Raw genomic sequence first — 23399 nt, forward strand, 5'->3', positions numbered from 1 at the left:
CTTTTTAAAAGATTAATTCTCCCCAAGGACCCATGTAACGGGATACTTTTGGAGAATGGCAGTACCAAAGAAAGCTAAGGCGATTCTTGGAAGTATACTGGGCTGAGGTCAGAGGGCATCATTTGTTGTCTGTGCTCAGAGGGAAAGACTGACAGACTTTTTTTGCAAAAAGTCACACTGAGGTCACCTTCCTACTAATAAGGAAAATGAGTAATCAGAGGCTCCTGGGCAATGCGTCAGGGTTTTTTTTCCCTGTAAAATTTCGTGCTAACTCTGGCTGGTAACGTGTGGAAGTGGTGCTAAGCTGGGTCCTCCAAATGCAACGCCCAGATGGAGAGAGCTCTCAGATGGAGACTGGGGTTGGGGGGTGGATGCCACCACCAAGAGAGTGTGAAGGCAGTCAGCTCTCCCACTCAGGAGATCTTAAGAAAAGTGAGTCCGTGGGGATCCTGTGCCCTTGGTCCTGAAAAACCAGTGCTTTGGGCAGGGGGAAAACAGGGCAGGGAAAGCGTGTGGGCTTTGCAGTTAGACAGTTGGTTTTTGAACCCCACCTCCTCAGTGTAGTAATTGGACAAATGGCAACATCTGCAAGCCTCTGTTTTCTCATCTGTAAAATGAGGATAATAATATTCCCCCCTCCACCCAGGGACTTGATATGAGGATTACGTGACATGGCATAGGTGGAGCTCCTGGCGTCACTTCTCCTTCCCTCCCTCCCTTCCCTCTTCCCAGTGAAGCAAAATTTAGTATCGCCCCCCTCCAACTTCTGAAAAATGAAAAATTATAATAACAGAAGTACCAAAAAAAAATAGATGAGTTCTCCTTGTTCGAAACATCTCGAATTCCTTCACCAGTGACACGCACTTTCACTGTCCATATATCCTGACGACATTGGTTTAGGACTTCAGTTCATTCATGTAGTACCTACCGTGTGCTAGGGCTGGACTAGGCAATGGAGATACAGAAATGAATGGCATGGTCCTTAGCCACAAGACAAATAACACAGGAGCAGATAATTTCAAAGGCACAAAGGACTGGGGGGAAGTACAGCAGAGCCCTGCTTTGCCTTGCTTGGGGGTGGGGTTGGGAAGAATGTGGTTCCTGGTTAGGTAAATCTGGAGAAAGTGATCATTTCTCTAGAAAATAAATCTCTAAAATTTCAAGATATGTCAACCAAAGATCAACAAAAGTAATTGAGAAATAATTAGTGGTAGATTCAATGATTATTTCAATAAGCATTATTTGAATAAGGAGTTCTCCTGACAAACGTTCATGGGGTGTCTATTTGCAAAACTGCACAGATATGAAGATACGATGCATGAAAATGAGCAACAAGAAGCTGGAGTTCTAACAAGTAAAAAACTGACTCTAATCAAAGCAGTTGATGCTATGCTGGGAGCACGTCAAAAGCATGATGAGAATGCGTGGCTTTTCATTTCCAAAGCGCCAGTTTTTGAGCCACTAAATTACTTTAGAGACCATCCTCCTCCACAGATCAGTGTCCCTTTCCTGACCACTTCCCTGACCACCTTCATGGTCCCAGCTCTGGGGCCTCTGAGTCAGCGCCGTCACCCCATCATTCAGTGTGCCTTAAGCATCACAGGGCACACACGTCAACAGGGATCAAATGTGGAAAGTGACTTAAGTGCTGAATGATGTGAGAAGCACAGAAATTCCAGGGGATTCGGAGAAGGAGAGCTCGGGAATCACAAGGGCACGGAGAGTGAGGTGGTGGTCTGGGGTGTAGTGTGTGGGAGGACAGGAGAGAGGCAGGCAGGCTGCAGTGGGGAGAGGACTGTTTGCGGGGGATGAACGGCTACTGGCAAATGGGGAAGCTGGGCATGGAGTCTGGATTCGATGAGGGGGGCAGTGGGGAGCCACGGCTGCTGTAGGAGTAGCAGAGGGTCAGCAGCGCGAACTCTGGAACAAATAGCCAAACGCGAACCTTGGTTCGGCCACTTCCTGGCTGTGTGATCTTGGGGTGTTACGTGGCCTTGCCGTGTCTGAGTTTCTCCATCCATAACATGGTCCCTAAGTGGCAGCTCTGTGGTGAGACCAGTGAGCGCTCAGCGCTCTGTGGGTCGGTCACCAGGTGCAGTTGTGGAAGTGCTGGTGGGAGAACAACACAGGGACCAGAGGCCGGAAGTGCCAGGAGTCTAAGACTTTTAAAATTCAGTCTGAATTATATGACGTGCCATTTGCTTGCTTCATGTCAACTTTTAAGTCACACGTAACTGGTAACTGTATGTCTGCTCGGCTGCTGTAACAAAGTACCAGGGACTGGGTGGCCTAAACCACAGACATATATCTTCTCACAGTTCTGCAGCTGGGAAGGCTGAGATTAAAGTATCAGCAATTCTGTTCTCAGAAGGCCTCTCTCCTTGGCGTGTAGACGGCCGTCTTCCTGCTGCATCTCACAGGGTCTTTTCTCTGTTCCTGTCTGTGTCCTAATCTGCTCTTCTTACAAGGACACCAATCACATGGGATTAGGGCCCAGGGCCTAATGTTAATTTTTTGTTGTTGCTGTTGTTTTCACTCTCTCGGGGGTTTCTTTTTTCTTTTTCTTTTTTAACATCTTTATTGGAGTATAATTGCTTTACATTGTTGTGTTACATAATGTTAACTTAATCACCTCTTTAGAGAACTTGTCTCCAAAGACAGTCTCATTCTGAGATACTGGGGTTAGGACTTCAACGTGTGAATTTGGGGGGGACACAACTCAGCCCCATAATTCAGAAACTATAAACTCTTCTAGGTGCATCCACTGGTGTGTGGAGATCTGGGGGCTGGGGGAGTGCACTGCGGGGGACTTGCCAGCCCTGTCCCTCTGCCTGGCCCGGATGCTCCCCTCTGCTGGACAGTTGCCGCCCGGTGGGCTCCTCCAGCTCCAGTTCAAGTCTTGAAGCTCCCCAGGGCAATTTTTCTGAATCTGCTTTTCTGAAAAGTTGTAACCTGCACATCCCAACTGCAGTCAAACCAGCAGCCTCAAAAAAAGAAATAAAGAAAAAAGAAAAGGGAGAGAAGGAAAAAGAAAAGAGGGAAGTGATTGGGGTTCCTTGGTCTGTCATGGCGCAAAATAAGTTTGCAGAGGCGCTAGAGCCTTTATCAAACCATCCTGAGTAGGAGAAAAGTTGTTTCTGTTCGTTGTGCGTTCTTGATGAACCATTCTAGGAGACAGATACGAAAAAAGGGGAACAGAGCAAAGACTATAGCCCCTCAGGCTTGTGAAACAGACGCTTGAGCAGCTGGCCCAGGTGCGGGAGGAGCTGCGGGAAGGGGCACAGGACATGCCCTCGCAGGGGGAAGCAGTGCGAACACAGGGGAAGGTTCGGGGCCAGAGCGAGACGCGGGTGCTGGCAGGGGAGGGGGAGCGGAGGTGGATGGAGAAGACGGGGGAGGAGAGAGGGAGTGGGGATGGGAGGGGAGTGGGCGGGAGTGAGGGGAGGAGGTGGGAGGCCCAGCTGGGAGCAGAGGGAGAAAGGTCAGCTTCCAGCAGATAAAAGCAAAACTGAATTTTTGGCATCTTCTGTTCTTAAGGCTGCTTTGACCTACTTTGCCTCATCTGTAATCTGCTCCTGGTATCTAAGTAATGCATCTCAGCGCTGAGCTGAGATTGTTATCCGGGTAGTTGAGATCTGTTATCTTGTGATTGGAAGATGCTAGATGGGTTTCCTGTTCTCTTACCCACCTCTTCCTCCGCGCTGAATAGTGCTTGGTCATCCTGTTGGGGTCAGGCTCCGTGCAGGGTCCCACGTGCCATGCCGGGCTCGGAAGGTGGCTTCCCACAGGGAAGCACGTGGACCACCCAGCTGTTCTGTCTAAACTCCCGGGGTTTTATAAAGAGGTCTTCCTCATTCAGTACGGCTGCATAGCTTGAAAGTACCACGTTTTATTCAACCAATCCTCTCCTGGTGGTCATTTGGGTTCTTTTTAGAGTTTTGTTACTGCAAGTAGTTCATATATTTTTTCCTGTTTTTGCCAGTGCACTTTTGGGCGATCCCTTCATAGAAGGGGAATTGCTGGGTGAAAGAGTAAAGGCACAGATAACTTTTCTAGACATCGCCCAGGTCCCCTCCCACTATAAATGTAGGAGAGGCATTTCCTCACAGCCTGGCTAACATTGTATATTGTCAAACTACTGCATTTTTGCCAACCTGCCAGCAGAAAAACTGTATATCAGCGTGATTTTACTTTGGGTTTCTCTCGATACGAACGACGTGGGGGACTTTGTCATGACTGAGGGCCCCTTACAGTTCTTGTCTTATGAACCATGTTCTAGTTTCTCATCCATTTTTCCATAGGTTTCTTGACCTTTAAAACCCTCTGTGATGTGATGCAAATGTTTTTCCTAATTTGTCTTTTGTCCTTTTACTTTGTAACAGGGCTGTATGCCATGTATAAAATATTTCCTTATTGTTGTTCTTTTATTTAAGCAAATTTATTAACTCCTTCTTAATTCTGATTTTGAAAACATAGTTAGGGAACTTTCCCCCATTTCTGGTTTAGGGATTTGAGCTGTCTCCTTTATTGTATACTAAATTCTCATGTGCAGTTGGGTCAACTTCTGGACTTTCTTTTCTGGTCCATCTGTCTGCCTGTCCTTGGGCCAGAATTAAACTGTTTTAATTATAGAAGCTTTGTAATACCCTCTCGTGTGTGGTAAGGCTAGCCTTTCTTCTCTCCATCATTGCTCTTTTCCAGGGTTTTCCTAGTTCTTGCTAGTGCACAAACCATATTTTAAAAAATTTAAGGCGAATTTACACAATTACAATACATAGATGTTGTTTAGATCCTCATTCAAACAAAAAATTATTTAAAAAATGGTTTGTATCAAAACCAAGGCAATACCCATACTATGTATTTGATGAAATTAAGGAATTATTGTAAATTTATGTGTGTGTGTGTGTGTGTGTGTAATGGTATCGAGGGTTTTTTTTTTTTTGAGCCCTTATCCTTTAGAGAAATATAGTGAAGTATCACACATTAACTCATAATTTATATTTGCTTCAAAGTAATCCTGGTGGTGGCTGGAGGAGATACAGATGAAACAAGATGACCATAAATTGATAATTATTGAAGCTGGGTAATGGGTGCTTGAGGTTCATTTTACTACTCTATTTACTTTTATATGTGTTTGAAATTTCCCATAATAAAATGTCCAAAAAAGGGAAAGGGATTTCAAGTTCTAAAGGTTTTTGAAATGTGGAGCAATATGAAACTTTTTTGAAAAATAAGTTTTAGCAAAGAGTGGGTACTTTGCATTAAGGAAATTTGCAGTCAGAAGCCGGTAGTGCAGAGGACAGAAGTGGGGAGAAGATGTTGGCTGTGGTTACAGGACTGGCTTGGCCCAGAGCCCGGTGCATGAGCTGGTCATTTTCTCCATTAAACATTTACCTGTAACTGAACTATATCCTTTTCTGGAATTAAAGGTCCAATATAGATAGGTGTGCCCTGATTTACACACCAGATGAGGTGTGTAATTTTTGTTCAGGTTTTAAAACTAGCACTCAGGGGCTTCCCTGGTGGCACAGTGGTTGAGAGTCCGCCTGCCGATGCAGGGGAGATGGGTTCGTGCCCTGGTCCGGGAAGATCCCACATGCCGCGAAGCAGCTGGGCCCGTGGGCCGTGGCCGCTGAGCCTGCGCGTCCAGAGCCTGTGCTCCACAATGGGAGAGGCCCGCGTACCGCAAAAAAAAAAAAAAAAAAACTAGCACTCAATCCTGGGGCTTGATCCCCTCTCTTGTTTGAGTATCTTAAGACTGCTCTCCAGAAATTAGCACTTTTGCAGTCCTTTTTAAAACTTAAGAGACTGTGAGAAAAAATACAAATAGAACTGGGTTGTTGAGGTGTGAGGGAGGAGGAAAACAAATATATACCCTTTATTTTTAAAAAATTCAGTACTGGCTACATATATTTCCTGTTAAACTACTTGGGGGACTTCCCTGGTGGCGCAGTGGTTACCACCTGCCAGTGCAAGGGACACGGGTTCGAGCCCTGGTCCGGGAAGATCCCACATGCCGCGGAGCAACTAAGCCCGTACGCCACAGCTACTGAGCTTGAGCTCTAGAGCCCGAGAGCCACAACTACTGAAGCCCGTGTGCCACAACTCCTGAGCCTGCGCTCTAGAGCCCACGAGCCCAACTACTGAAGCCCGTGCGCCTAGAGCCCGTGCTCTGCAACAAGAGAAGCCACCGCAATGAGAAGCCTGCGCACCGCAATGAAGAGTAGCCCCCGCTTGCTGCAACTCGAGAAAGCCCGAGTGCAACAATGAAGACCCAACCCAGCCATAAATAAATAAATAAATAAATTTATAAAAAAAGAAAAAATAACTACTTGGAAAAACAGTTCTTCTCTGACTGAAGGTAAAGAGAAATGACCCAGATATCAAGCTCCTAAAATACCCTTCAGAGAAATGCGTGTACCCCAAGTACAAAAGAATGTGCCAACAAGACTGTTCCCAACAGTCAAATATTGGAAACAATACAAGTGTTTAGCAGCAGCTAGACAGATAAATACGTAGTTGAGTACTGATGCATTGGATAATCATACAGCAAAGAAGAGGAATTATCCATGGCTACATTCAGTAACATGGGTGAATATTACAAAGGCGGGCAACAAAAAGACAAACAAGAATACATACACATTGTTTATAAACTGTGTTGCTAAAGGATGCATACATAAATGTTAAAATAGAGAAAACAGCAATAGGAAGAGTGACAAATATAAGTATGTTAAACTCAACGGTCAGTTGGTGGATCATCATAGAATGCAGGATAGTGGTTATCTTGGTGGGAAGGAGAAATAAATGAGAAGGGACACATAGGAACATCTGGGGTTCTGGAAATGACCTATTTATCAGCCTGATTGGTGAACACACAGGTACAGAATGTAAACTTATTTATTAAACTGGACATTTATTTATATGCTTTGCTGGATAGGTTTTATATTTCTCAATTAAAAAGTTTAAAATAAAGTTAATTAAAGGGCTTTTAAATATTTATGGGAGGGATTTCCCTGGTGGTCCAGTGGTAGAGAATCCACCTTCCAATGCAGGGGACGCGGGTTTGATCCCTGGTCAGGGAACTAATATCCCAAATGCCGCAGGGCAAGTAAGCTCATGCACTGTAACTACTGAGCTTGTGCTCTTCAACAGGGAGCCCGCATGCCTCAAACTACAGAGCCCACATGCCACAACTAGAGAGAGGAAACCCGCATGCCACAACTAGAGAGAAGGCCTCGTGCCGTGACAAAAGATCCCTCATGCCTTAACGAAGATCCCGCCTGCACAACTAAGACCTGATGAGGCCAAAAATAAATAAAATATTTAAATTAAATATTAAAAAAATAAATAAACATTTGTGGGAAACATAATTTCCTTTGTATTGTCTATAAAAATATATATCACTTGTAAAACAGCCATTGTGTGCATAATTGTCTGTAATGTCACTAAATTTCTGAATCATATAACTCATACTTATGTAAAGAATGTTGGAGAAACTAGAGATGTATAAGGGAATAAAACATCTAAATATTGTCATTAGCAGTGATTTTTCACTGAATTAACAGTTTGGAAATACACATCTGTGAGTCCACGTTAAATAATGATTTATAAAGGGAAAACATAAAATGGAGAAAATAGTAGCTCACAGGGGGAGATTGAGATGGTTTAAGAAACAGCAAACCTGAAGTATATTGATTTTTTTTCTACTTAGAATAGAAGTCCTCTATTACACTTTGGTATGTATTTGTAGGGCAAGGAAGAGGGGACTCTTCTGAGTAATGAGGGGAAGTGACTTTAATATTGCAAGTGCAGCCTCTGGAGGCCCTTACGGATTTGCCATGCGGTAGGCAGCCAGCAGAGCCCTTTCAAGAATCAGATTTTCACAGCTATCAGCCAGTCAGAAACTCAGTTTAGGATGCCTTTCTAGATTTGTTTGTTTGTTTGTTTGTTTTGCTGTACGCAGGCCTCTCACTGCTGTGGCCTCTCCCGTTGCAGAGCACAGGCTCCGGACACGCAGGCTCAGCGGCCATGGCTCATGGGCCCAGCCGCTCCACGGCACGTGGGATCTTCCTGGACCAGGGCACGAACCCATGTCCCGTGCATTGGCAGGTGGACTCTCAACCACTGAGCCACTAGGGAAGCCCGCCTTTCTAGATTTTAACATTGGTTAATATAGTACATACATATTCCCTGCATTATGGATTGTTACAAAAAAGCTATGTTGTACTTCACATGGTACTGAGTTTGAGAAACTAGACCCAGTTGCAGAAATACAACAAACAATTCCATGTTATCAGCATAAGTAACAATCACTCTGAGCAAAGAGAATTGAGGAGGGAGCACCCGATCTTTATTGCACGTCTGGTACTGTGCCAGTCGCTTTTACATGTCATCGCACACAATCTTACTGGCAGTGCTTCCTGCAAAGCAGGTACAAACTCCAAAGGATAGACTGTTCTTCCCCATTTCACAGATGAGGAAACTGGGATTCAGAGTGGTAAACCAACACGCACAACATAAGTGGCAGCGCCTGGGGAAAGTGTGAATTTCAATAAAAAACGTAAACTGTAATAATAGACAAGATATCAAGAAAATGTAGATGCTTTATCTAATACATTTATTATATATGAAGACTAAGCACTCAGCTTAAGTAAGTAAATATTCAAAATGTGATCCATTGCAGTCTTTCTGACTTCAAGACTTATTATATAGTTACAGTAATCAAGAGAGTGTGGGACTTCCCTGGAGGCACAGTGGTTTTAAGAATCCACCTGCCAATGCAGGGGACACGGGTTTGAGCCCTGGTTCGGGAAGATCCCACATGCCGTGGAGCAACTAAACCCATGCACCACAACTACTGAGCCTGTGCTCTAGAGCTCGAGAGCCACAACTACTGAGCCCGTGTGCCACAACTACTGAAGCCCGTGCGCTTAGAGCCCATGCTCCACAACAAGAGAAGCCACCGCAATGAGAGCCCGCACACTGCAAGAAAGAGTAGCCCCTGCTCGTCACAGCAAGAGAAGGCCGCACACAGCAATCAAGACCCAGTGCAGCCAAAAATAAGTAAATAAATAAATAAATCATTTTTTAAAAAAAGAGTGTGGTATTGGTGGAGGGATAGCTATGTAGATCAATGGAATAAAATAGGGAACACAGAGACAGACCTATACAAATACAGTCAACTAATTTTTGAAAAAGTTGTAAAAGTAATTTAATGGAGGAAGAATAGCTTTTACAAAATATGGTGCTGGAGCAATTGCACGTGCATAAGCAAAAAAAAGGGATCTTGACCTAATTCTCACACCTTATACAAAAATAAACTTCAAATGGATAATAGTTATCAATGTAAAATTTAAAATTATGAAACTTTTAGGAGAAACACGGGAGAAAATCTTCAGGATCTAGGACTAGGCAAAGTCCTTAGACTTGACACCAAAAGCATGATCCATAAAAGGACAAATTGATAAATTTGACTTCAAAATTTAAAACTTTTGCTCAGCGAAAGACCCCGTAAAGAGGATGAAAAGACAAGCTACAGAGTGGGAGAAAATATTTACAAACCATGTATACAACAAAAAACTACTATCTAGAATATAAAGAACTCCTAAACTCAACAGTAAAAAAAAAAAAAAAAAAAAAAAGTCAAATATCTAATTAAAATACAGGCAAAAACCATTTCACTGAAGAAGATATACATATGTGAAATAAGCCCAAGAAGATGTGTTCAACATCGTTGGCCATCAGGGAAAAACGCAAATAAAACCACAATGAGATCACACTCCGCGCTTACCAGAATGGCAAAAATAAAAAGCAGTGCCAACACCAGGTGCTGGTGAAGTTGCAGAGAAACTCAATCACACATACATTGCTGGTGGGAATGTAAAATGGTACCACCACTCTGGAAACAGTCCGGCGGTTTCTTAAAATACTAAACATAAACATACTACACGACCCAGAAATTGCACTCCTGGACATTTATCCCAGAGCAATAAGGACTTGACATTCACACAAAAACCTGTACACAAATGTTCATTTGTAACAGCCCTAAATTGCCACCAACTTCAGTGTCCTTCAGTGAGTGAAGAGTGAAACTAACGGGTCAATCCACACCATGAAACATTCCTCCGCAATGAAAAGGAACAAAATGCTTATACACAGCACAACTTGGATGGATCTCCAGAGACTCACCTTCTTGGGTAAATGACTTACTTATCTGCCGTCTTTGCCATTTCCTTGGAACCACTGGACTGCTACAGTTCTTCATTCTTTGTACATCACGTGTCTTCAATCAAAGGCTGATTTAAGGCTTTGGCCTTAGAGGGTTTCATCAACAGTTTGAGGAAAATCCCTATTGTTGTCCAAACGTTCAAGTTAGCCTTCAGTCTTCAAAATTAAGGCTTAGAGCAATGAGCAATGTTTACAATTAAATATTTTCATGTCTTTCTAGTGCAGCAGTTCTGAAACTTTTGGATCTCAGGACCTCTTTACATTCCTGAAAGTTATTGAGGACCCCAAAGAGCTTTTGTTTATGTGGGTTATATCTACCTATATTTACTCTATTTGAAACAAACACCCAGAAATTAAAAAAATATTTTATTAATTCACTTAAAAATAACAGTAATAAATCCTTTATCTGTTAACATAAATATTTTATTTAAAAGAATTATATTTTCTGGGGCTTCCCTGGTGGCGCAGTGGTTGAGAGTCCGCCTGCTGATGCAGGGGACACAGGTTCGTGCCCTGCTCCGGGAAGATCCCACATGCCGCGGAGTGGCTAGGCCTGTGAGCCATGGCCGCTGAGCCTGCGCGTCCAGAGCCTGTGCTCCGCAACGGGAGAGGCCACAACAGTGAGAGGCCCGCATACCGCAAAAAAAAAACCAACCAACCAAACAAACAAAAAATTATATTTTCTAAAACAACAAAACAGTGAGAATGGTACCATTGTTTTCCATTTTTGCAAATCCCTTTAGCGGCTGGGTTCCAATGTTTGCTTCAACCTGTTGTAATCTGTTGGTTGAGGTGAAGCATATAAGAAAGCCCAGCCTCCCACAGATACACAGTTAAAAAGGGGAACCCGGGAGGCCCCCTGGCAATGTCTTGGGCCCCCCAGGGATCTGTAGACCCACTTTGGGAATTACTGATCTAGTGGATTTCCTCAGATTTCATTTAAGTTCTTTCTTCAAGGTTTCAGAAGACATGCAAAGCTTGACTTTTTGTTCAAGTCTTTGGAGGACTTAGTCCTTGTAGACAATTTAGGGAATAGTAAACTGAAAACAGGATGACGAAGGAAGACAGTGTCTCCAGAAGGCTTTTGGGGGGAGGGGCAACGAGGTCTGTTTTTTCTTAAGAAGAGTACTCGAAGTCAAGGTCTCATGAGGGCCAGCTTTTGGGGGCCTGAACAAGGCTCCTGACCCAGCCCCAGGGCCCACGATGCACAGGTGACCCAGTCCTGGGAAAATGGGGCGTTTCCAGCAGCTCTGGAAAAGCAGCGTCTCTCTTAGCTTTCCTTTTAATGAGATTAGTCTTGCTTTTCCCCTCGTCTTTATTTCACTGTCTGCGGGCCACCTCTTGGCTCTCATGGTAATGTGATTAGCTGGCCTGTGGCCCACACGGAGGCCACTGTCACAAAGATCTCTGCTTACTTGAGTGCACCTCTTTCCTGAAAGCGCATCTCGTGTTGATAATCACAGGGGTTTTGTGAACACTCGGGTTCCAATAGAACAGGATATTTACGGCACCCTCCTACCTCCCCCACCCCCATAAAAGTTGATTCAGGGAGACAGTTAGGGAAGGAATAGACAGAAGACAGATGTGTTTCCTTCCCAGATGCTGAGGAGCTTCAATTGTTCTGCATATGTAATGGCTTTTTACTGCTCCCTGCAAATGCCTCTTCTGACTTTTCAAAAGGTGCCAAAGTCAAATACAGGTAGTTTTAGTAATCTCACCGGATGCTCCAGCTGGCTAGAAATCCTCTATCAGAGGACTCACAAAAAGCATACACCCCTTTCCCGTTTTTACAGATGTAGGTGTGATTCCTTGGTGTTTATGTGTATAAGACTGTTCAGGTACCACAAGAAGCAATAGTGTCTTATTTGGACAACAAATGTCTTTCATAAACGTTTAATGATTCAATAATTGTTTGAAAGGCAATTTATGTAATTATAACAAAAAGAAAATGAAATTAATGGAGAATGTGGACCCTCCTATGAAATTTTTTACAAATATTTTTACATTTTACAAAAAATACATTTCTGATTTTGTATAGCACTTTGCAATTTACAAAACTTTTTGATGTGCAGTTAGCTCATTTGATCTTTACAACCACATTGTTTTCAAGAAACTTCTTTTTAAAAATTTTAAATTATTTTTATAACTGAAGTATAGTTGCTGTACAATATTATATGTTACAGGCATACAATATAGTGATTCACAATTTTTAAAGGTTATACTCCATTTATAGTTATTATATATTGGCTATATTCCCCGTGTTGTACAATATATCCATGTAGCTTATTTTTATTTTATTTTATTTTTATTTATTTATTTATTTATTTTTTGCGGTACGCGGGCCTCTCACTGCTGTGGCCTCTCCTGCTGCGGAACACAGGCTCCGGACGCGCAGGCCCAGTGGCCATGGCTCACGGGCTCAGTCTCTCCGCGGCATGTGGGATCTTCCTGGACCACGGCACGAACCCATGTCCCCTGCATCGGCAGGCGGACTCTCAACCACTGCGCCACCAGGGAAGCCCATGAAACTTCTTTTCTTTTAATGCAAATCAATACATATGATAATCTCTGAAGGACAAGATTGGTTTTGGTGATTTTGATACTTTAGGTTGAGCTGAACAGGAAAACATCCAGGACTGGAGAATTCTGTCTATGGTGCTGCATCTGATCAGCTTCTTGCTGTGCTCCTCTCACTTTAAAGACGGTCTGCTCAGAGTTGAACTCAGTGGATTTGATTCCAGCGCACAGGGTCATCCCTGTCACATCCGGTGTGATTTCAGAGGGATGTGCAGAAGGGTACTGGGTGCCTCACGGATCTGCTCCCACTGTCATTTCTCCTCCAAGGCCTGGAGCTCAGAAGCAAATCCCTGACTGACAGAAAGAAATGGCAAAAGAGAGCAGAGCCCATGAGGAGAGACTCCCCAGACACAGACATTCTTCTTCCACCTGCGAATCCCAGTTCAAATATCATCTCATCTGTGAAATTCCTTGGTACCCTCCATCCCAAAATGCTCTTTTCGGGGTTCTCATCTCAGGCGTGCTCAGTGGTCTGCTGGTAAAGTTTAACAGCCAGCTCTTTGGGGGGAAAAATGAGCCTGATTTGTAGTGTTTGTGATGCCGTGGTGTAAACACTCCCACCCTGGCTGACTTCAAGCCACCACCATGATGTCACTGCCACTGGAGCTGAGAAGAGATGCATCCGACAGGCTCTTGCCCACCGCTGCACCAGTTCCTGCACCTCTGCATGCACTTCTGCTGCTTCTGCTTAATTATGCGTTAGATGTGCACAGGTTTGTCTCTCCAGGGAAATCATAAGCGTGGTGAAGGCAAAGAGAGTGTCCTATAGGTTTTTACATCAGCTGCAGGGCCCGGCTCAGTGTCCCACAATAGCAAGTCCCCCATAAGTTGTCACCAAATTGCAGCATTATTACTAGTTTTTTAAATTGAAGTGTAGTTGATTTACAATGTTGTGTTAATTTCTGCTGTACAGCAAAGTGATTCAGTTATACATATATATACATTTTTTCACATTCTTTTCCATTATGGTTTATCACAGGATATTGAATATAGTTCCCTGTGCTTTACAGTACGACCTTGTTGTTTATCCATTCTATAGATAATAGTTTGCATCTGCTAACTCCAATCTCCCAATCCATCCCTCCCCAACTCCCCTCATTATTACTATTTTTATTGTTGCTGTTGTTAGTTAATACATTTTTTTAAATTAATTAATTAATTAATTTTTGGCCGTGTTGGGTCTTTGTTGTGGTGCACGGGCTTCTCACTGTGGTGGCTTCTCTTGTTCCAGAGCACGGGCTCTAGGTGCACGGCCTCCAGTAGTTGTAGCACGCAGGCTCAGTAGTTGTGGCTCGTGGGCTCTAGAGCGCAGGCTCAGTAGTTGTGGCACACGGACTTAGTTGCTTTGCAGCATGCGAGATCTTCCCGGACCAGGGCTCAAACCTGTGTCCCCTGCTTTGGCAGGTGGACTCCTAACCACTGCGCCACCAGGGAAGACCAGTTAGTACATACTGAATTTAAATTTACTCTTATAAGAGCATCACTTTTATTGTCTCATTTGCTGATGATGGAAATAAGAGTGTATTAGAGACTATGGAAAACAGTATAGTGCTTCCTCAAAAAGTTAGAAATGGATTAACACTATTGAACTATATACTTGGAAACTGTTATGATGATAAATTTTATGTGGGATATTTTAGCCACAATTAAAATTCTTTTAAATATAGAATTACCATGTGATCCAGCAATTCTTCTTCTAGGTATGTATACTGAAAAGAATTGAAACCACAGACTTGAATAGATATCGCTTCACAGATATCACTATACCCATGTTCGTAGCAGCGCTATTCATAGTAGCCAAAAGGTGGAAGCAACCCAAATGTCCATTGACAGATGAACAGATAAACAAAATGTGGTCTATATACAATGGAATACTTATTATTCAGCCTTTAAAAGGGAATCCTGACACACGCTACAACATGGATGAACCTTGAGCATATCCTGATAAATGAAATAAGCCAGTCACAGAAGGACAGATACCTGTATGATTCCACCTACATGAGGTATCTAAAATGAGTCAAATCCATAGAGACAGAAAATAGAAGAAAGCCTGCCAGGGGCAGGAGGGGGTGGGAATGGGGAGTCATTGTTTAAAGGATATGGGGTTTCAGTTTTGCAAGATGAAGAGACTTCTGGGGATGGATGGTGGTGATGTTTGCATAACAATTTGAAAATATTTATTGCCTCTGACCTATACAACCTAAAATAATTAGGATGGTAAACTATGTTATTTGTATTTTACCACAATTTAAAAAAATTTTTAAGACTGTATTAGAGAGGATGAATATATTTGTTGAAAGAATTGTTATCAGAATTATACTCATTCAGTGTCTGGAAACCAGCGAGTGAAGTTTTTGTTTCCTCATCTCTCCTCCTTTCGATCTTCCCCCTCCTCCGAGCACGTCTTTCTCCCTGTTCCCTCTTCTCACACTGTTCCCGTCTCCATTCTTTATGATGTATGTGTGCGCACAAGCATTTGCAAATAATTCTCAGTCATCAGAGTGGTACAATTTTTCATCTTACCTACAATTATCAACATCACCTCCCTGAAAAAACACGTCTCTTGAGGCTTCTCTTATCAAGTTCCCTTACCAAGGAGTTAGGGGAAGCCAAAGAAAGAGCTGCCTCAAATAAAATCTCAGAATCCCAGGACAGCAGACAAAGGATGGTGGGTCAGCAGTCAGAAGGGGGCTGGAAGGACCACATTTCTTTCAGGCCTGCCGCCTGTGTAGGGTCTCAGAAGAGTGTCTGGAGGCGCCTCCGAGGTTCTGCAGAGGGCAGCTTGAGCCTAAACACTTGGGGTATCATTTTGGCTTAGAAATCTCTCAACTACAGAATTGTGTAACTTAAGGCAGATCATCCCCCTTATATTCATTCAACATTTTAAAAAAACTTCCATATTCTAATTTGTTTATCTATAAACTGGAATAACACACTTTCTTATAATTTTGGGGGTAAAGTTCAAATATATGAGGTTGTGCTTTTTAAAAGCACAAAGTATGACATATGCTCACATATGTAGAGAGTGTGAGAGCCCTAATTACATGTAATGTGTAAGCACATTCATATGAAGTATTATTTTTTCTTTGGACCTTAGACCGGTGATCTCATGGCTGATACAGACCTATAGGTATTTTACCACACTGATCCAAATATATAAAACACTTATTGTTATCATTAGCATCAAACATGTTTATTTGTTAAATGTTCATTAAATGTCCATTTTGGTTATGCATTGGTCCCTATTGTCTGGGTGATTATTTGTCTTTGAAAATGGTGACCGGAAATCAATCCTGTTTAGTTAAACCTATTACTAATGCCTAGGAAATGCTCTCAATTCCTGGTCCTATAGGTGATGTCTCATCTAACATCTCCCAAATTTCTGGATTGGGCAAAAGTTATAGAAATTTCCAGTTTCTGTTAAGAGTTTTTTCCCTGTGTTTGTATTAATTTAGGCTGTTGTTTCCATAATACATAAGTTTATCCTGAGAAGTGAAATCTGATGAAAATATAGATGGAAACATTTTAATAAGAATTTTATTCCAACTATAGCTATTTGTCTATAGTTATTTGAGGCATATATCAGAGGATTGTTTTCTACTTTAGGTGAAGTATCATTTAGTCAACAACTTCTTGTGAACGAATAACATTCTAGGATTCATGGCTAGTCCCCCCCAAGGTGCTGCTAATAGGCCGATTTGCTCAGTTCTTCATTCTGGGAAGGAGGTCCAGCTTCACCCCTCGTCCTCCTCATCCACCAGCCTCAGAAGGGGACTTGGACTAATGGTGTTTACAGACAAATGTACAGCCTGTGGTCCAACGCTGGACACCTGCATAAGCTCATAGAAGAGCCTGTGGTTCAAACAGACAGTTTTACATTCTTGGCCGATTGTGGAAACTCCACCCGCACTGCACTGGGGCTGGGGGAAGTTCAGATAAAGCACGTGCACACCCCCTGTCTTACTGGGCTGACAACCTCCCCAGGAAAGAAGCGGAGCGACTGCTGTGTTAGGATACCCATCGCACAGGGGAGCAGACAGGGGCACAGAGGGAGCAGGTCCTGGCGGGGATGGCTCCGGAGCCCCTGGGGGACCTGGGCAAGCTGCAAAACCAGACACTTAGTCCATTGCTCCCCGCACCCTGAGACTCACAACGTGAGATGAGCTGAGAGCTAGATCTCCGAGAAGAAAGGGGACATTTAAACCTCATCGATTAAGCCCAGCAAGAAATGCTTCCTCCTCCAGAAACTAAAACGCATTTGTCATCCAAAGATCTTTACACGAAGGCAGTTATGTCAATACGCCATCTGGGCACAAAGAAAAGGGTCCATTTGAATGTACGTAAATGCTGTCAGCATTCAGGTTGTTCAAACTGTGGGTGACAGTTGTGTTTCAGCCGGTGCCACCTGCACCCTTACCTCTCCAGTCCCTCTTGGAAACCAATTGCTGCATCTCAAGGTTGCTGTTTCTCCTGACTACGGGAAAGGAAGTTATGAGGCTGGCTGCTTTTTCAGGCTTCTCAGGTCAGGAAGAAGTGATTTAATTTTTCTTGTTCAACCGTTTACTTAATATCTACCATGAATAGAAGGTACTTATTTAAATATAGCTTTCCTGTAGTGCTTTTCAAAGGGCAGATTTGAGTGCCCAAATCCAGGATGGCTTCCAAATTAATGATTTGCTTGTTTGTTTTTTCAAACGTTTTCTCCCAAGATCAGAGGTGAGGGTTCTTCTGAGAAGAGAATAGTTTCAAAGTCTAGGTACTTCCTTACTGGAAAAGCAGGTGGTGAGAACGGAGGCTGGGAGCAGGTCTGGAAGAGTCTGGATGGAAGGAGACCAGGAAGACGGCAGGACCTCCTCTGAAGGATCCCAGCTCATTCCAACAAAAAAGTGCGAGTGGGAGATGGAGAAAATGTTTTTGTCTGGTTATATTTTTTAATGAATGGGCCCTTGGTGAAAAACATTAAGACCTGTTGTCATTAAGAACTAGATATTATAAAAAATAAAACTTAAAAAATCTCCACACTTGACCGATAAAAGGGCCAGTGCAGTTACCCAGGGTGAAAAAGAACATTTTTAGTCCTTTGATAAAGCACTGCCAGATGTATGAATCATCCATACATATCCTTGGACATGTCCTTTGATATTGGAATCTGAGTTTTATGATCTGCCTGTAATTAAAGTTTTGGGTTAAGTTTTTAATGGAGAGAAAATTAAACACTTTAAAAGCCAACACCTTGTTTCTCAAGATGTAACCCAGGGCGGATTTTTATGGCTGCACTAGGCTTTCAGTCACTGGCTGGCACTTGCTTCCTAATTTTCAAACTGCTTCTAGCTTTTCCTCTTTATGGCAGGGGCTGTGCTTCCGGCGGGGCCGCAAGTGCAGACCTGCCCATTCATCCCCTGTAGACAGGCTCTGCAGCCACAGCTCCATCCTGGTCCCAGGGGCGGGCAGGACTGTGATGAGGGGCAGGGGCTGACACCGAAGGGGGTGGGCCAGGCCTAGAGGCAGCCAAATTAGATGTTGAAGGAAGTCGAAATGGGAAACAATCACTGTGTCTGAAAGGATAAAGAGCTTCTCTTAAATCACGGCTACCTTCACTGCCACACGCGCAAAGGTGGACCAGGCCAGCTGGTGCAGGCTCCCGAGAATCTTCAGGAGCCTTCCAGTCAGTTATTAAACATAGCCATTCTTAATAATAAATGATGTAAGAAAAGAAGGTGGTAATACTCAAAGTTGATCACTTACTATTTGTCTTTTACTGCATTTTACTATCATCTATGTTCTTGAGATTATTTGGGTTATTGTGGAAACCCTATAAGGGTGCATTACTGGGCACCTCTTACCAACCCCACATTCAGTGATGTTATGTCAGTAGACAGAAACCGGCCTTGGTGGGACTGTGTGCACCACAGAAACTGGCAAGATGCTTGATTCATTGTTAAATCAATCAGGGGTTTATTATAAATCAGGGCCGGATTTATTATTTTGTTGATTGTCTAGACTTAAGAAAGTGATGGAGAAAATGTTAATACTGCAGATTAAACTGGAAAAGTATATTATGTGTATAGCTGTTAAATTGTGAATAGCTGAAAAACTCAAAATGTGTCCTTCCAGTATATGAAAATATTATCTGACGAAGCAAAGAATTCACACACATCATTGATAAATAACTGAAGTTTTGATATAGTCTTTGTTGTTTTACTTTTACTGTTAAACAAAAATGTCAACTAACAGTTCCATTGGAACTACGTTTGTTCATCAACTGCACGTATAGATTGGCTGTGGATACAAGCAACAAAAATCAACTGAAAGCATTCTGTGAGAATCAACTAGCTAAATGGAATTTACAATCAAGAGTATTATATACAAAAATGGGCAGAAGACCTAAATAGACATTTCTCCACAGAAGATATACAGACTGCCAACAAACACATGAAAGGATGCTCAACATCTTTACTCATTAGAGAAATGCAAATCAAAACTACAATGAGATATCATCTCACACCAGTCAGAATGGCCATCATCAAAAAATCTAGAAACAATAAATGCTGGAGAGGGTGTGGAAAAAAGGGAACACTCTTGCACTGCTGGTGGGAATGTGAATTGGTACAGCCACTATGGAGAACGGTATGGAGGTTCCTTAAAAAACTACAAATAGAACTACCATATGACCCAGCAATCCCACTACTGGGCATATACCCTGAGAAAACCATAATTCAAAAAGAGACATGTACCAAAATGTTCATAGCAGCCCTATTTACAATAGCCCGGAGATGGAAACAACCTAAGTGTCCATCATCGGATGAATGGGTAAAGAAGATGTGGCACATATATACAATGGAATATTACTCAGCCATAAAAAGAAACGAAATTGAGCTATTTGTAATGAGGTGGATGGACCTAGAGCCTGTCATACAGAGTGAAGTAAGTCAGAAAGAGAAAGACAAATACTGTATGCTGACACATATATATGGAATTTAAGAAAAAAAAATATCATGAAGAACATAGGGGTAAGACAGGAATAAAGACACAGACCTACTAGAGAATGGACTTGAGGATATGGGGAGGGGGAAGGGTAAGCTGTGACAAAGTGAAAGAGCGGCATGGACATATATACACTACCAAACGTAAGGTAGATAGCTAGTGGGAAGCAGCCGCATAGCACAGGGAGATCAGCTCGGTGCTTTGTGACCGCCTGGAGGGGTGGGATAGGGAGGGTGGGAGGGAGACGCAAAAGGGAGGGGATATGGGAACATATGTATATGTATAACTGATTAAATTTGTTATAAAGCAAAAAAAAATAAAAAATAAAGATGACCTGTTCAAAAAAAAAAGAGTATTACATATTTTTAAAAATTTGTAAATTGTGTCACACATCTACATCAGTAATAATATAAAATAAACCTATATATTATACATTATACAATAATAACGTACAGTAAACCTATATATTATGTACATTATATATACACACACACAACATACACACATTTTTACCCCTGAGAGCTGGTTGCTTAATATCTACTGCATATCACTGTACACACTAGTGCAACATAATGCCAGACTTGTAGAACTCTTAGCAACCCACTTTGACAAACTAAATCCCTTATGGCCTACCTACCTCCATTGGTTTCCATATGACATAGAAAAAGAGCTCCTTGGATACATTCGGCAGAATTATGCACGCATTTTTTAAAATTATTTATTTATTTATTTATGGCTGTGTTGGGTCTTCGTTTCTGTGCGAGGGCTTTCTCTAGTTGTGGCAAGTGGGGGCCACTCCTCATCGCGGTGCATGGGCCTCTCACTATCGCGGCCTCTCTTGTTGCGGAGCACAGGCCCCAGACGCGCAGGCTCAGTAATTGTGGCTCATGGGGCCAGCTGCTCCGTGGCATGTGGGATCTTCCCAGACCAGGGCTCGAACCTGTGTCCCCTGCATTGGCAGGCAGATTCTCAACCACTGTGCCACCAGGGAAGCCCCTGCACACATTTTTTTTTTAAAGATTTAATTTTTATCTGTTTTTGGCTGTGTTGGGTCTTTATTGCTGTGCGTGGGCTTTCTGTAGTTGCGTCAAGCGGGGCTACTCTTGTGGTGCACCAGCTTCTCATTGCAGTGGCTCCTCTTGTTGAGGAGCACGGGCTCTAGGCACGCGGGCTTCAGTAGTTGTGGCATGCGGGCTCGGTAGTTGTGGCTCGTGGGCTCTAGAGCGCAGTCTCAATAGTTGTGGCGCACGGGCTTAGTTGCTCTGCGGCATGTGGGATCTTCCCAGGACAGGGATCGAACCAATGTCCCCTGCATTGGCAGGCGGATTCTTGTCCACTGCGCCACCAGGGAAGTCCCTATGCACGCTTTTGACTTTGCAGTAGGGGCATTGGTGGTTCACACTGGAACTGCAACGCATTGGTGTGTTACCGTGTAAAGACTGGGAAAGTATAGGCAGATGCTAACGTACCCCTACATACCGCAGGGCTGATCAAACAACCCACACCAAACTAAGTACACGGTAACAAAGCTAAACCAACAGTAAGTTATAATTTAAAAGCCAGAAAAGCGGCAATTGTAAAAGCACAACCTGCTCACGGCAGCCTGATAACCAAGTGTTCCTCCCCCAAACTTCAGGAATCCCAGCTATGCTGCAGGCGCCCCAGAGCCAGGCCTCGTGGCAGCCAGGCCTCTGGATTGGGGGGCACCCGGAGAGGGGCTTTCAGTGTATCCAGCCCTGTGGTAATCTTAGTTTGTGAATAATACATTGTGCTGACTCCTAATGACTCACTGTCGGGTCACAAATAATTAGGCATGAGTCATCTATAAAAGCGGAAGTGTCTGGAATGGCCTGTTATTCATACATGAGAAAGGAAGGAAGGACCTGGATTTTGCCTCATTTCCCAGGTGGGCGGTGGGTCATGGAAGCCCCTACCTCACAGGTCCTGGGGCGTTCTGTGGACCCTGTACCTCTCACACGTAAACGCTCTCTCCCCCAAATCAGACTTAGACTTGGAGTCCTCGTGCTCAGTCTGGTCTGTGCTGGCAGCCCCTGACATAAGTGTGGAATCTTTGTGGAAGCGTCACATCCTTTTGGTGGTCATCACAGCACCTCTGGGGCCAAGTCAGTCACAGCAGGTCTCAGGCAGCACCCGGCCACTGTGCTCCAGGTGGAAGGCCTTCCCTGACCGCTGGTCACTACAAAGGCCCCGCTGCACCCCAGATGAGGGAGCGCTTGGGCAGACAGCCCTCCATCCTCCAAATGAGGGCCAAGTGGCCTGTTATCTCTCTTGGGAAAGTCCGGGTCTGCTTCGTGGTGTGCTTTAAAGAGCTTACCTTTCTGCTTATTTGTTTCTCCTGATCGAAACAGCTTTGGTCCACTGACAAACCGGCATCCGGAACTGACCCAGCAGCCGGACCGCCTCAGCCTGGGTTGAGACTTGACTTGGGGGTTAAAGTTTACACTTTTTGAGAAAGGTAGTAAAACATTAATGATGGGTAAAGTTCTTTCTCTTTCGCCCCATACGTTAACTGGGCTTATGCTGTTTGCTCTATAAAGTGAACTGTATTTGCTAAGGGTAATTGAAATCGGCAACACAAACGACCTCCCTGATTTCCTGCTGCTTTTGGCCTCTGTGTCAAGTGAGCATTGCCATGTGTTATGAGGCAGCTGGAAACAGCCTTGTCATGTCCAAGACCCGCTCTTCATCAAGTCCCCGCCACGGGACAAATGCTGCATATTTTGTGAGAACTGCTGGATCGGAGACTGGGGTGCCTCAGATGCAAGGAGCCGCGGGGTTCCCAGAGCTTACACCCCACCCGCAAACGTACATGCGTGTCCCGTGGTGCACGAGAAATCGGGAGCTGGGGAGTCTGATCGACTTTCATCATTGAAGACTCTGATTTTATTCCTGTCTCCGGCCCCCAGGCTCCTGGGTGACCTTGGACCATGCTTTGGATTTGACATCTAGAATGTGATGTATCTCTTTGTTCAGGAATGTCTTCCCATGCTCAGAGCAGTGCCTGGCACATAGCAGGCACTCAGTAAGTATCTGTTAGACCAACAAATGAATCCTATTACCTATTCCACACTGGCTGCCCATGGCTTTTGTGGCATTTACCATCCCCCTGGGGAGACGTGGCTGTTACATGGCGCACAGGAAACGATGAGACAACCAAAAGAGGCCAGCAGAGCTGGGTGCCGACCCCCGGCACAGCCTGCAGGCCTCCGCAGGGAGTCCGAGGGCTCAGAGGGCTCAGAGGCCCTCGTGGGCCCAGGGCTGAGGCCGGGCAGGTACCTCCGCGTCTGCTGGGCAAAGATCAGGTTGGCCCAGGTTGGGTCTGGACCAGCATGGAGAAGCAGGAGGCACAGTGTGGGTTGCCCTCTGGGTACGGGGAGCACAGCTCATTTTAAAAATTGAGCTGAATTCTGTCTTAGCTGACTTTAAGAGTGTGGCCAAAGCCATCTGTGACAGGTTATCCCCTGATCTGGGCTGGCGATTGTTCCTTTGTGCCTGGAAACACCTACTCCAGCTGAGGCTCTTAGAGTTCCATGGCCTGTGGTCCTGAGGCTTGGCTTTGCTAAGCACAGCCCCGAAGGCCTCCTCTCTCA

At 43.9% G+C, this 23399-nt stretch overlaps 1 protein-coding gene across 1 annotated transcript in view; it reads left to right on the forward strand.

Moving 5' to 3' along the window:
* Window positions 1–1808: 1808 nt before the first annotated feature.
* Window positions 1809–23399, forward strand: part of GTF3A (general transcription factor IIIA) — a gene marked incomplete at both ends in the record, with an annotated part of 44041 nt that continues 22450 nt past the window's right edge. Inside the window, 3 exons of the mRNA XM_081214449.1 lie at window positions 1809–1888; window positions 2862–2871; window positions 3234–3376. Coding sequence (XP_081070575.1) covers window positions 1809–1888; window positions 2862–2871; window positions 3234–3376 — 233 coding nt within the window. The remainder of the gene's footprint in view (window positions 1889–2861; window positions 2872–3233; window positions 3377–23399) is intronic.

This window comes from Mesoplodon bidens (genome assembly GCF_964165515.1).
Source record: "Mesoplodon bidens genome assembly, chromosome: 17".
Lineage (NCBI taxonomy): Eukaryota > Metazoa > Chordata > Mammalia > Artiodactyla > Ziphiidae > Mesoplodon > Mesoplodon bidens.